General features: G+C 41.1%; 2 protein-coding genes across 5 annotated transcripts in view; one reads left to right on the top strand and one right to left on the bottom strand.

The window, feature by feature from the left end:
* Nucleotides 1-1,784, bottom strand: c11h15orf40 (chromosome 11 C15orf40 homolog). Its single transcript, XM_042110197.1, has 4 exons — nucleotides 1,469-1,784; nucleotides 1,177-1,300; nucleotides 881-1,008; nucleotides 1-700 (listed from the first exon to the last, which is right to left on the bottom strand). The coding sequence occupies exons 1-4, from the start codon at nucleotides 1,670-1,672 to the stop codon at nucleotides 608-610; spliced, it is 549 nt and encodes a 182-aa protein (XP_041966131.1). The 5' UTR covers nucleotides 1,673-1,784; the 3' UTR covers nucleotides 1-607.
* Nucleotides 1,207-12,290, top strand: part of glsl (glutaminase like) — a 16,702-nt gene continuing 5,618 nt past the window's right edge. The window contains exons 1-19 of one of the 4 annotated variants that reach the window (XM_042110193.1): nucleotides 1,207-1,421; nucleotides 2,500-2,605; nucleotides 3,259-3,359; nucleotides 4,602-4,669; nucleotides 5,422-5,515; nucleotides 5,738-5,870; nucleotides 6,142-6,208; nucleotides 6,298-6,410; nucleotides 6,865-6,994; nucleotides 7,122-7,192; nucleotides 8,015-8,178; nucleotides 9,290-9,348; nucleotides 11,000-11,044; nucleotides 11,160-11,218; nucleotides 11,315-11,381; nucleotides 11,460-11,510; nucleotides 11,583-11,759; nucleotides 11,921-12,052; nucleotides 12,140-12,232. In XM_042110193.1, the coding sequence (XP_041966127.1) occupies nucleotides 2,559-2,605; nucleotides 3,259-3,359; nucleotides 4,602-4,669; nucleotides 5,422-5,515; nucleotides 5,738-5,870; nucleotides 6,142-6,208; nucleotides 6,298-6,410; nucleotides 6,865-6,994; nucleotides 7,122-7,192; nucleotides 8,015-8,178; nucleotides 9,290-9,348; nucleotides 11,000-11,044; nucleotides 11,160-11,218; nucleotides 11,315-11,381; nucleotides 11,460-11,510; nucleotides 11,583-11,759; nucleotides 11,921-12,052; nucleotides 12,140-12,232 (1,671 nt within the window). In that variant the 5' untranslated portion in view covers nucleotides 1,207-1,421; nucleotides 2,500-2,558. Of the gene's footprint in view, nucleotides 1,422-1,827; nucleotides 1,912-2,499; nucleotides 2,606-3,258; nucleotides 3,360-4,601; nucleotides 4,670-5,421; nucleotides 5,516-5,737; nucleotides 5,871-6,141; nucleotides 6,209-6,297; nucleotides 6,411-6,864; nucleotides 6,995-7,121; nucleotides 7,193-8,014; nucleotides 8,179-9,289; nucleotides 9,349-10,999; nucleotides 11,045-11,159; nucleotides 11,219-11,314; nucleotides 11,382-11,459; nucleotides 11,511-11,582; nucleotides 11,760-11,920; nucleotides 12,053-12,139; nucleotides 12,233-12,290 lie in introns of those variants that run through there. The other 3 variants (XM_042110192.1, XM_042110191.1, XM_042110194.1) reach the window with 3 other exon arrangements.

Raw genomic sequence — 12,290 nt, forward strand, 5'->3', positions numbered from 1 at the left:
TTCAACAACCATTTGATTTAATGAAATTAAACAAATGAAAATGCCAACCACAGACCTCTCCATTTGTCAAGCAATACAAATATCCCTTAAGACTGCTGTCACTTTGATTAATTGTAAATTCCTGATTAAACATCTTAATTAAATTCTTTTTCTCAGTGATGAATGTGTCTCTATAACAGTTTAAATCACATCTGAAACACCTCTCATGGCCATTGGAGATGCTGGACTGTGTCAGTCTCTGTTGCCACATTAGAGTACGTCACAATATTGACTCTAGATTATATTTTTCTGTGGAGTTCTGTGCTTTAACCTGCTTGCTCGTTTTCCCTCACAGTATATTTTGACGAAACAATACCTAGGGTAACTACATATCCACAGGCATAGTGTTTTAGTTCAAGTGACTTGGAAACTGAAGTCTTGTTTCCACCATGATGTGCTATGGTTCAACAATGCAAAACAGGGTAGTCTAATTGAAGAAATATGTTGTAGGTTATTATAACAAATCACTTGGCATGGCAATATAATTCAGAGGTTTTGTCTTCAGTAGGCTTTCCACAAACATTGTCTGTGTTTCTTGATCAAGTAGGCCTAAGCAGCTTCAGAGAAATCACTGCGTGGACTCTGCCTTCAGTCTCTCGAGGATTTCTTCGGGGCTTAATGATGCAGACACGTTAATGACCTTCTCTCTAGATCTGGAACCCTGTAGTAGAGATATGATACAAAAGCTAAACATATCGCATGAGACACGTGTGGCGCGCGCATACAGTGATATATGTATGCATGAGACACGTGTGGCGCGCGCATACAGTGATATATGTATCGCATGAGAGATGTGTGGTGCGTAATTACAGTGATATAGGTTCTCTCTTTCAAGTCGTACCTTGTCCAGAACTATTTCGCTTTTCTTCACATTCAGCACCTTGGATAGATACCGTACAAGCTCAGAATTGGCCTCACCATCAGTTGGGGGTGCAGCGATAGCGACACCTACTGCCTCTGACGACACATCTACAACACAAGTAAAGTTGTCACCACAAAGATAATAAATGCATACTGCCATCAAATATCCCGATAACAGGTGGCTTGTGCGCAACATGTTCTTCATTAACAACTGATCAATTCTCAAAACGATCTTTACTTTAAAAGCCAATCCTTGTTTGCTTTAAGTTCACCTACCAGTAATGGCATTCTGCTTGGACCCAGGCTTCGCATGTACAGCTATGGAAATCCCTCCGTTTTTATTTCGAGAAACTGGGCCTGCTGCTTTGGTCTCCTCTGACTGTGATTTTGCGCCTTTACCCTACAGACAGAGGCATAATCACATTGGCTACATTTACACAGGGGCATACAGCATCACTCTAATACAATGGAAGCTTGTGGAGACTGCCACTGCAATACAATACAAGGCAGTAAGTCTGAAGGTTTGTGAGTATTTTGGTGATGGCGCACTAACTAAACTTTACGTTACCGGTTTATCTTTCTTTGGCATGTCTTTGTTCCAAAGGAAACGATTTTGATGTAGCTGACACAAGAACCTCGAACTCTTCTGACAGTCAGTAAACACAGTGCGAAAACGTGTAATATTCCTTGAGAATGTACAATAGTTTTTAAAGTCCAGAGGCTTAAATGATGACCTGAAAGCCAAGCGTAAAGAAGAACCGAGTGAACTCATGTGCCCGTTGCTTCCACTACAACGGCAATTCTTAAATTAGTTTTTATTATTATAATTTTAAAAACATTTACATGGCATGCGGTAGCGAGCTGATGGCTAGCCTACTTCCTAAATGATTGCGCATGACAGGAAATGTTACGTTCACACTGCGGATTACGCGTCAATGCTGCAAAGATAATGTGCAGATTGAACTTCCTAAACAGTGCAAACCGCAAACAACGTCGTTGTTTGGCAATTCAGTGAGTGTTGTGACGTCTAGGTCATCTTTAATAGTAGCATGTAATAACATGTTTCCCTTTTGATTGTCCATATATTTCCGGTCTTTCAGGCAGCCTACTCTAAGGTCGCTTTCAGGCAGCCTACTCTAAGGTCGCTTCTGTTGTCCATAGCCGACTGCATGCAATAATATACTGCAGTGTATTCTGCTGTTATAGCCTATGGTAATTTCCCTAAAATTAAGTTTCATTGTATGGGTTCTAGGCCGTTGCACATTGCCTTGCCAAATAGCTATGTATGTACATTACTAATACCAGATAGCACACAAAATGACTTGGTGCGCTAAAAGTTGAAATTCTCAAACTATTTATAGCTTGCAGTTCACGCCCCCACCCCGCCCCCCTTAATGGTGTTGTTTTCCAGATGTTGAGTGAAAGTCCCTCCCCGTCATCATCTCCCTTTTCACTCCATCCCATTCATTCAGACAGTCAGCTGCGAGTGCATACACGCTATAGCCGTAGACACACATAGCACTGGCTTGGGACACAACAAGGAGCCCCAAGGAGGTCCGATTATGTTTTAAACAGACACAACTGTTATTTTCTGCTCAGGTTTGCGCGAGATTTCTTCAGCTACCTGATCACAGAAAGTATCATACTCTTTAAGCAATATGGAAAACAATCAAAGTCAAGACACAGAGGAAAATCCATACCTTTGGTAAGTTTTTTTTAATTATTATTATTTGTTTAACACTTTTTCAATAACTTGGAGATGCTAACGGTTAGATATGATTAAAGCTCAAACTTTTAAAAAACAAAAACAAAGATGCTGTCCTCCAGGATAATAGCCTAGTTCTGAATCCAACTGTTTTCATTCTCGGGAGGACATGAGACGTGGCACTGTTGTCAAAGGGTCCAGCAGCAGAAAGGGTGCATTAGCTCAGGCCCTTCCCTCTGTGTTGTCAGTGACAATTGATAACCAGGTCATGATTGCCCGGCTCAAATGCTCAACTTGAGCAGACTTGTTTCCGTCTACTCCTGCCTTGAGCTACACTCTACAAAGCACCTGAAATAGGCACTGATGGCATAGCACTGAATAGCACTGATGTTCCTCATAGTACAGTAGGTCAGCATGAAAACATGCACGTGGGAATTGTAGGTCAGTATGAAAACATGAGTTTTGAGTGCAGGTATTACGCAAGGCATTGATTCAGAGAGCACAGTCTACACATGTTCATTATCCCTCTTGTGTCTCCTTTCTAATATGCCCAGCATGTATTATACTTGAATAATATTAGAGTTTGAACAAAGTAGAAACAAATGAAAGCTGGTAGTTCTACAAACTTGTCTTGTCTTATTTTGGCACACCAGTTTTCAGAGAACCCCATCTCTCCGTCGCAAATGGCGTAAACGCTACGGAGGACTGGATGGCAACAAACTCCTGGAGCCCAACAAGGAGGAGGACATGCGAGGTACGTGTAGCCAGAGCGCGGCCGGCTAGCGTGTCATTGTGGTCAGCCTAGTGCGGCCTCTGGGTGAGAGAGGCCCTGGCCCTGTGGGTGGAGCTCTACTGAGCTATCATCATCCAGGACTACGAGGGATCTGCAGCCCAGACACACTCATTTCATGGGACGTGTGGTGAGCGTCTGGGCCTGGATATGTGAGCAGGAAGTAGCTGTGGTGAACTTGAAACCCTTTCTAAAGAGATGTGATGTGGCACTCTATGTTTCCCGTGTGAAAAAAGAGTCAGGATAAAGTAAAGATGTTGACTTTTCATGCCATTCAAAAACCAGTCGCAAACAGTAATTCAGTGTATCTGTCTAGTGATTTTCACTTTTGAGTGATTTTTATATGTGAGATATATATGTGTATGTGTGTTTGTTGTGTTATGGTTGTATAAGCTACTGATGCCTAACATATCCCTCGGGATGAATAAAGTATCTATCTATCTATCTAGAACATGACCGCAATAACATATATCTTATTTACAGCAGCTGCATTAGATTCTACTCTGTACACATCATTTTAGACAGCAGATGGTTTTACAGCATGTTGCTGTGTATATTATTCTTGAGGTGGACTGTTTCTCCTTTCAGACTGTGTGTGTGGCAGATGAAGACTTGTGTCTGTCTGCACTCACTGAGCCCTGGGCAAACTGTCTGCATTCTTCAGCCTGGAATGTTCAAATTCACTGTAGAAAAAGGAGTAAAGCAAAACAACTACAACGATGCACTTGGGCTGATATGAGACAAACGCATGATTTGCTTTAACATTCGTTTTCATTTTAGTTATAAAGTGAGATATTTAGACTAGAGAGTTAAGTAGTACATATAGCCTGAGTTACAGTCCAGCATGACGCAGTATAAAATAGCGCATGCCAAAGGCTATTCTGCCACCCCTTTCATCTTACAGGCTTGTCCTCTAAACAGCTCTGAAGCCTGAAGCTTTGCACCAAAGCAGGCACCAGGGCTTCAGGGAGCCAAAACAGCATGTTCATGTGGTGATTTAATAAGCAGGCTTGTGGAGAAAATGTTAAAATAAAACAATTAAAGTCATCTGTCACCATAGAAACCAATTTGTGACGTGCGTTCTCGTTTGGTTTGGGAACTTTGTTAACTGGCTGCTGAGGTTTAGGGTATGCCAAGGAACAAAAACATCTCAGGTCAAAAGAGCAAGAAAGAGTGATGTGTGTTTTTATTCTTTTGTTTTCTCAGAAAATGGTGGAATAACAGATGCCCACTTGGACAGGAACTTGACCCCTGTGAAGGGAGATGAAAGCCAGGTAGAGACCCTACCCTCCTCTGTCAATGCCATCCTGTCCACCTGTCTACACACACACACACACACATGAATGCTTACAGTTCAGTCAATGTAAATCAAACAACTTTTTCTGAAGTGACACAGTATGACATGACATTTATACATTTCATAATATATCTCCATATTTCTGTATGGAATAACTTAAATTGAGAATTAAATTTAGTGGTGATGATTGTTAGCTCCTGTCCTGGATAATAGATCAAATGATTCATATTTGCACCCAGGGGTTTGGGAGGCATGATTTGTGCCCCAGCTATAAAGCTGCTTTGTTCTGCCTTGTATAAATTGAACTCAACGTGCCTGTGCAGAGACTGTGGCTCAGTTCAAATATTTCTTACCTGTTGTAAAACATACCCCCTGAGGTTTTGCGGCATTTGCTGGCTAAGACATATATCTGCCTGTGTGGGGACTTGTAAAGGTAACAATTAAGTTTTCTACACAATGTAGCACCTGTGTCTGTTCAGACATCAAAGGTTTTGCTGGAACTCTATGAATGGGAAATTCGCTTTGAATACAAAAAGTTGTCAAACCTTTTATACAAACTGTCATGTACTTTGAAATAACAAATTGGCTTGTCTGGCTCCTCTTTTCTTGATGCACTTACTACAGTAGAGACATTCAGAGAAAATGGAAAAGCACCTCCTGAGTACTGAATACCCATTTCACTAAGGCTCTCTAAGATCTTTGATGTGTTGTTGTTTTTTTTAATATCAGGAAGCACCTCTGCCAGGAAATATTCCACATCCGTTGCCAAGGAATTCGTTTCCATCTCAGAGACCTGTCAGCTTTGTCAGCCCAGGATCAGCAGGTAAGCAGGTGGAGCTCAAGATGTGTCGCTCCGCGCGATTACTTCCTCCTCTCCTTCTCTCTTTTGTCTTATTGCATCCATCCCCCTATTCTGTGTCTCAACCATTTCCAAAAAGTATCTGAAATCTAGTGCCCAGATTGCTGTTCACTTTATCTAGTGCCCAGATTGCTGTTCACTTTATCTAGTGCCCAGATTGCTGTTTACTTTATCGTTTTGTTTCAGGCTCACCATCTTTCATTGGGAATGGCAGCCAGAAGCCCCCCTTGCCCCAAGGTGACCATGAGAGACAGGCCCCCCAAGCCTGGCACAGCGCTGGCAGACCGGATGCCCAGCAAGGGCAACTTAAGCGCAAAGGGTGAGCCCACACCATATGCTCACCGTACAGTAGGACAGAGCTAAAGCTGATAGGTTTGTGTGTTGTTGTGATAATAGCAGTGCTAACCCCAGGAAGAATGTAGAGATGCACTGATACGACTATTTTCAAATCCCAATACGAGCACAAGAACTTACATTTGTGTGCTGCCCAATACTGAGCAATGCTACAAGTACTTAACAAGGCAGTAATCCTGTCATACATTTATATACAGCATGCATTTATTAACGGTATTTTATCGATCTATGGGCAGGGCGGCTGATGTCCTCTTTGACAGTTTTGCCTCCAATGGAAGAGTGAACACAAATCACTTTTTTGAGGTATGGACCATTGGACTGGATCACTGTAGTTGTACACTGAGATAAACCGTCATTTCAAACATGTGCTTCTGTTCTGCGGTGTCCTACAGCCTATGTGGACTTCTGGAGTCCAGAGATCAGACGCCAGGATTAAAGACTGCTACATACTGATGAGAAAGCTACAGGACTCAGACGGAACCGTTGACAGGAACACCTTTCAGAGGTCAGACCCACAACATTGCCTGTGTATTGGCCCCAGCTCAGTATTCACTTGTGCACGTGTCTGTTTGGCTGGCAGGGGTGTCGGGTTACTCCAGGATGTCTCTGACTATTTAAGTTGCTAGTATGAGACTTAAACTCAGATTTACCTCTAAAGTACAAAAGTATGTATATTACATTGTCCAAGAGGCAGGTAACATTTTTGTAACATTTTTGTTTTCATGCCCAAATAGAAAATGTCTGAGAGGTTGTTTATGCCCTGACTGCAAACCATTTTTCAAACCAGTTGTCAAAACCCTCCAGTGTTCTTTCAAGTTCATACTCGTGTTGAGAATAAATCAGGACAACGTTGTCTTTTATCAGTGATTTATGGGTTTAAAAAATGTTTGCCACATTTGCAATCTGCCAGTATTGTGATGCATCCAGAAAATGTGCTGTCGTCTATATCCCCTCCTAAGGTGCGTGACAGGCTTTGTATCGTTCATCCTGAAAGCACTACAAGGGAGATTTGTCATCCCCGACTTTTTCACATTCACAGAGGAAACACAGAAGCTCTTTGTAAAATGCAAACAGCTTTCATCTGTGAAGGTTTGCACCAGTCTTCCATTTTAATGACAGAAACCTACTTCTGATGCCAATTAGTATAAAATATCATCCACTATGACAACCATAAATGATATATGGGATTTCAAAAGAAGTTGAACGTGTCGTTTAGCAGGAGAAAGACGCAGGAGGGGAGGACTCTGGAAAATGGGGAGTGTCACTGTGTACAGTGGATGGACAGAGGTACCGACCCAAACATGCATCTCCTCTCTGTTCTTTCATTCACCTGTTGCTACCACATTTTAGCTGTTGCCATTGTAATTTCCATAATATTTGTCTCTTTATATTCTCAAGTCAAGTCAAGTCAAGTCGGCTTTTATTGTCAATTTCTTTACATGCACTGGTCATACAAAGAATTGAAATTTCGTTTCTTACTTTCCCATGCAGACATAGACATACTTTAAATACAGACATAGACATACTATAGACATAGCCATAGACAATAAACATTAAATTAGTGCAAGACTGAAATATAGAACATGTATGTATCAAAATAGAAATATAGGACATATTTAAAAAAAAAAAAGAAAAAAAAGAAAATAGAGGTAGTTGTGTTGTATATTTATATAGTCTTAACAGTTACATGAAGTTTAAACTTGTCCTTGTGTGACCTGTATATTTACATTGATATGCAGTATGCAGTAATTTCAAGTATATCAGGCTTGATGTGAAGCAGCAACACGTTAGGCTGCGCAGTCACAGTGCAGTTCCACAGGGCGGTGTTGGGGGGGGGGGTTAGGGTAGACAGGATCCTAGTTTCCTAGGTTCCTGGCTGGCTGGTGGGTGGTCATTCTCAAATGACGAGGACCATGTTATATGAGTGCATATTAAACTTATGAGGATTAGTCACTGTGTGATTTGTGTACTATTTTCTCAGTAACAGTCCTCTGCTCTAAGTACTCTTCTTCCCCATATCAATACACATTTGTTTGTAATATAGGACATTTGAACTGGTACTAAATGTCAGTGTATTTGACCTAATGTATTGTGTCTGTACACTTCCAGGCTGTCGCTAGGAGACTGGTCAGAACCCTGTGTTCTGCGGGAGATATCATGGCCCTTGGTTTACAGCCTTGCGGTGGACCAGCTTGGCTCAGACTGTGTGCACAGATACGTTGGTGTTGAGGAGTTCTCAAAGTTTGACTCGCCCTTTACCCTGACCAAACAAGGTAAGGCTAAAAGGAATATAGTCCTGCAGTGTGTTGTTGGAGTATAATGTTGGAATATAGTCCTGCAGTGCGTTGTTGGAGTATAATGTTGGAATATAGTCCTGCAGTGCGTTGTTGGAGTATAATGTTGGAATATAGTCCTGCAGTGCGTTGTTGGAGTATAATGTTGGAATATAGTCCTGCAGTGCGTTGTTGGAGTATAATGTTGGAATATAGTCCTGCAGTGCGTTGTTGGAGTATAATGTTGGAATATAGTCCTGCAGTGTGTTGTTGGAGTATAATGTTGGAATATAGTCCTGCAGTGTGTTGTTGGAGTATAATGTTGGAATATAGTCCTGCAGTGTGTTGTTGGAGTATAATGTTGGAATATAGTCCTGCAGTGTGTTGTTGGAGTATAATGTTGGAATATAGTCCTGCAGTGCGTTGTTGGAGTATAATGTTGGAATATAGTCCTGCAGTGTGTTGTTGGAGTATAATGTTGGAATATAGTCCTGCAGTGCGTTGTTGGAGTATAATGTTGGAGGGAAAGCGGTGATGTATGGGTGTGCAGAAAGGAAAAAAACGGTCACAAACTTTCACTGAGAGTTCAGCTGAGCATCCAGGCTTTTCTGGGCTTTCACACAAACACCTCGTTGGACTGGACATCATATTGATGCAGTAGTACTAGAGACTGATACAGGAGGTGGCAGAAGTAGCTGTGGGTGAATATTTAGAGCGCTCCACACAGCATGGCCGTCTGCACATATTATAGGTCCTCATGGAAGACTGGCCTGGCATTAAAGGAACAGCACAGTAATCCAGAATATGCATTTGCAAGGAAATAGCATATAGTACTGTATATGGGAGACATTTTTGGTACGTCAAAGTAAATCACCACATTAAGCCACTGACTAGGTGCAAGATGTTATTAGACTTCTATTATGTTATTGTAGTCAGGGTCCAGGGTTTACCTTTGTAAGTGTAAAGAATATAAGAGTATAGCAAGAGTATAACAAGGGACTGTTTGTGCCGTTACTGTCTGAAGCACTATAATGCTGATCATGTACATATGCAGTTAGGATTATGATGCCGATTTCTACTAGTCTCCATGTTCTGTTTGTCTGTCTCTTAGGAGTACCACACAGTCCTCTGACAGAGACAGGTGCCATCATTTGCACATCCTTGCTGCAGGTGTGGAAAAGAACTTTCCTCTGTTATACAACCCCAAAACAGAAAAAGTTGGGACGTTGTGTAAAATGTGAATAAAAACAGAATGTAATAATCTGCAACTTTCTTAAACCCATATTTCGTTGCAAAAAGGACACAGACAACATATCAAATGTTGAAAATGACAAATTTGACCATTTCATGGAAAATGTAAGTTCATTTCGAATTTGATACCAGCAACTTGTTTCAAAAAAAGTTGGGACGGGGCTAACAAAATGCTAGAAAAGTTGTGTATGATAAAGAAAACAAAAGGAGGAATATTTCACAACTAATTAAGGTAACTGACAACACGATTGGATATGAAAAAGAGCATCCCAGAGAGGCAGGGTCCCTTAGAAGTAAAGATGTAGGGATATTCTTCACTCTGTGTAAACCTGTGTGCACAAATGATGAAACAATGTATTTTTAATGTTTCTTAAGATGCAATTGTGAAGTATTTGTGGAGTTCATCATCTACAGGACATATTATTATTAAAACATTCAGAAAATCCAGAGAAATCTTAGCAAACAAGGGAAAGAGCTGAGAAACAAATTGGATGGCCATGGTCTTTTGGACCTCAGATGGCACTGCATCAACACCAGACCTGTTTCCAGACCTGTCATTGTTGGGGCTCAGGAAAACCTCTGATAACTATTGTCTATGTGCACAATTTGATACTCAATTCAAAAACTGCAGCCAAGATTGTAACAGTCAAAACAGCCAACATTGTATTGAGACATGATACCGAAAATACCACCATCTTATCTGGGCCTAAAATGGACTGAGGTAACATGGAAAAAGTCCCTGTGTTTATACCAATCAAAATGTGCCTTTTTTTTTTTTTTAAATCATGGACTCATCTGGGCTAAAGAGGAGAGGGCCTATTCAAGTATCCAACCTGTCCAACTTGTTTTAGTGTTCAGTTCAAAACCCAACATCTATGATGGTGTGGCGGAGCATTAGTGCCTACAGCATGGCCATCTTGCACATTTGGCAAAGCACAATCAATTCTGAATGATGTACACAGGTTTTGAGCAACATATACTCCCATCCAGGCAATGTATTTTCCAGGGAAGACCTTGAATATTTCAGGAAAACAATGCCAAAATTAATTCTGCACATATTTAAATAGTATTTCTCCACAGCGGAAGAGTCCAGGTGCTGAAATGGCCTGTCTGCAGTCCAGATTTGTCTAATTAGGTGCATAATGGAAAGACTAAGAATACCCCATGCTGTTGAGCAACTGAAATCCTATCGGGACGACCGGGAGTAATGGGACAACATTTCACTTTCAAAACTCTAGTAACTGGTCTCCTCAGTTCCTAAACATTTACAATATTTTAAGAGTTGAAGCGGCACAGTGGTAAACATGCTCCTGTCCCAACTTTTTTTGAAACATGTTGCTGGCATCAAATTCAAAATTAACATATATTTTCCATGAAATAGTTCAAATTTTCATTTTTAACATTTGATATATTGTCTATGTCCTTTTTGCTGATAAATATTGTTTTTTTACACAATGTCCCAACTTTTTCTGTTTTGGGGTTGTATATCACTAAAGGTTCCTGAAGCGTCTGCTTCATGTTTCTGTCATTTCCCTTCTCTCCTCGTGTAACAGATGTTTTATCTCTGCAGTTGACCGTGAGACCTGGCCCTGAAGAGGAGGAGAAGTATGAGTCTGTAAGTCAGTGCTGTCCATTTGCAGACCGCAGTAACGTGGGACATGCCGTAGCATGATCCACACTCATATGGTGTATTGAACTATTGTGCAATTTTACTTTCCCACTGACTGCAGGTCTTGAATGTCATCAGGAGATTATGCAATAAAGAACATGCAAACTTAAACTGCACAAGGTACAATACATCTCATTTCAGTGCTCCTTGGTTCCTGTGCACAGATTTTGATGTTTGTTGTTAGATGTTGATATTATTTCTGTTTGCTTTTTATAGTCATCAGAATCTGAGAAAGGACAGTATTCGACTCCATGCATTATCTTTCTACCTTCAAGAAATGAAAGTATGTTACTTCGCATTATCATCAAATGTACCTCCTGTGTTTCTTACTGCATGTTACATCCTTCCCTATATTTTTCAGTGCTTTCCAGAGTCTGTGGACATTAATGCTACCCTGGATCTAATGTTACAAGTAAGCGACATATTTCACATTTCATTTTGTCTTTTTGGAATGAAACCTATCTGATGAGGTATTTGTCATTAGTGTTCATCAACAGAGGTCACTTGTGAGTCAGGAGCCGCCTTGGCTGCCACATTTGCCAATGGGGGCCTTTGTCCACTGTCAGGGGACCAGGTCCTGTCGCCTTCAGCAGTACGCAATAGTTTGTCCATGATGCAGGTGGCTGGGATGAATGACTACTCCCGGATATTCCATTTCAAGGTGGGCTAGATGGGGCTTTGATAGCAGTGTACTGTACCTCTCAACGGCATTTCCTTTTGGATTATTGATTATTGATTTTGACAGGATTTGAACCATGATTGGTTAACCTGTCTGTGCAGTTTGTTTTTACAGTGATCTATTTTGTGTAAACATGTTTCCAGACTTCTGTTCCAGCGAAATCCAGCAGGTCTGGTGCCGTGTTGATAGTGGTGCCCGGCGTTCTCGGCCTCATGGCCTGGTCACCTGAACTAGATACCTTTGGAAATGCCTGGAAGGCTGTGCATTTCTGTGAGGTAGTTCAACCAAAGCAATAGCACATATCTTGGCCACATGGTGATGTGGAAGAGCTAACAACCATTAATTTCCTTTTCTCTCCTTAGGAACTAGTCTCGTCCTTCCAATTGCATAGTTTTGACATCAGGACTCCTTTCAGACAAGTGTTGTCATACCGTCAGTGGAAAGTGGAATCTGAGGTTATCTTGCTGCAACTTTTTAAATTACTCACACCGCTTTTTGCTTGTTCAGAATTAA

The sequence above is a fragment of the Alosa sapidissima genome, chromosome 11, assembly GCF_018492685.1.
Source record: "Alosa sapidissima isolate fAloSap1 chromosome 11, fAloSap1.pri, whole genome shotgun sequence".
Lineage (NCBI taxonomy): Eukaryota > Metazoa > Chordata > Actinopteri > Clupeiformes > Clupeidae > Alosa > Alosa sapidissima.

Excerpts from the sequence above, each read along its gene's own strand:
- c11h15orf40 (XM_042110197.1), bottom strand. The coding sequence starts at position 1,672 with ATGAGTTCACTCGGTTCTTCTTTACGCTTGGCTTTCAGGTCATCATTT. Across the intron at positions 1,301-1,468 it reads TGCCAAAGAAAGATAAACCG|GGTAAAGGCGCAAAATCACA; the intron begins GTAACGTAAAGT and ends CTCTGTCTGTAG. Across the intron at positions 1,009-1,176 it reads CAAGCAGAATGCCATTACTG|ATGTGTCGTCAGAGGCAGTA; the intron begins GTAGGTGAACTT and ends CTTGTGTTGTAG.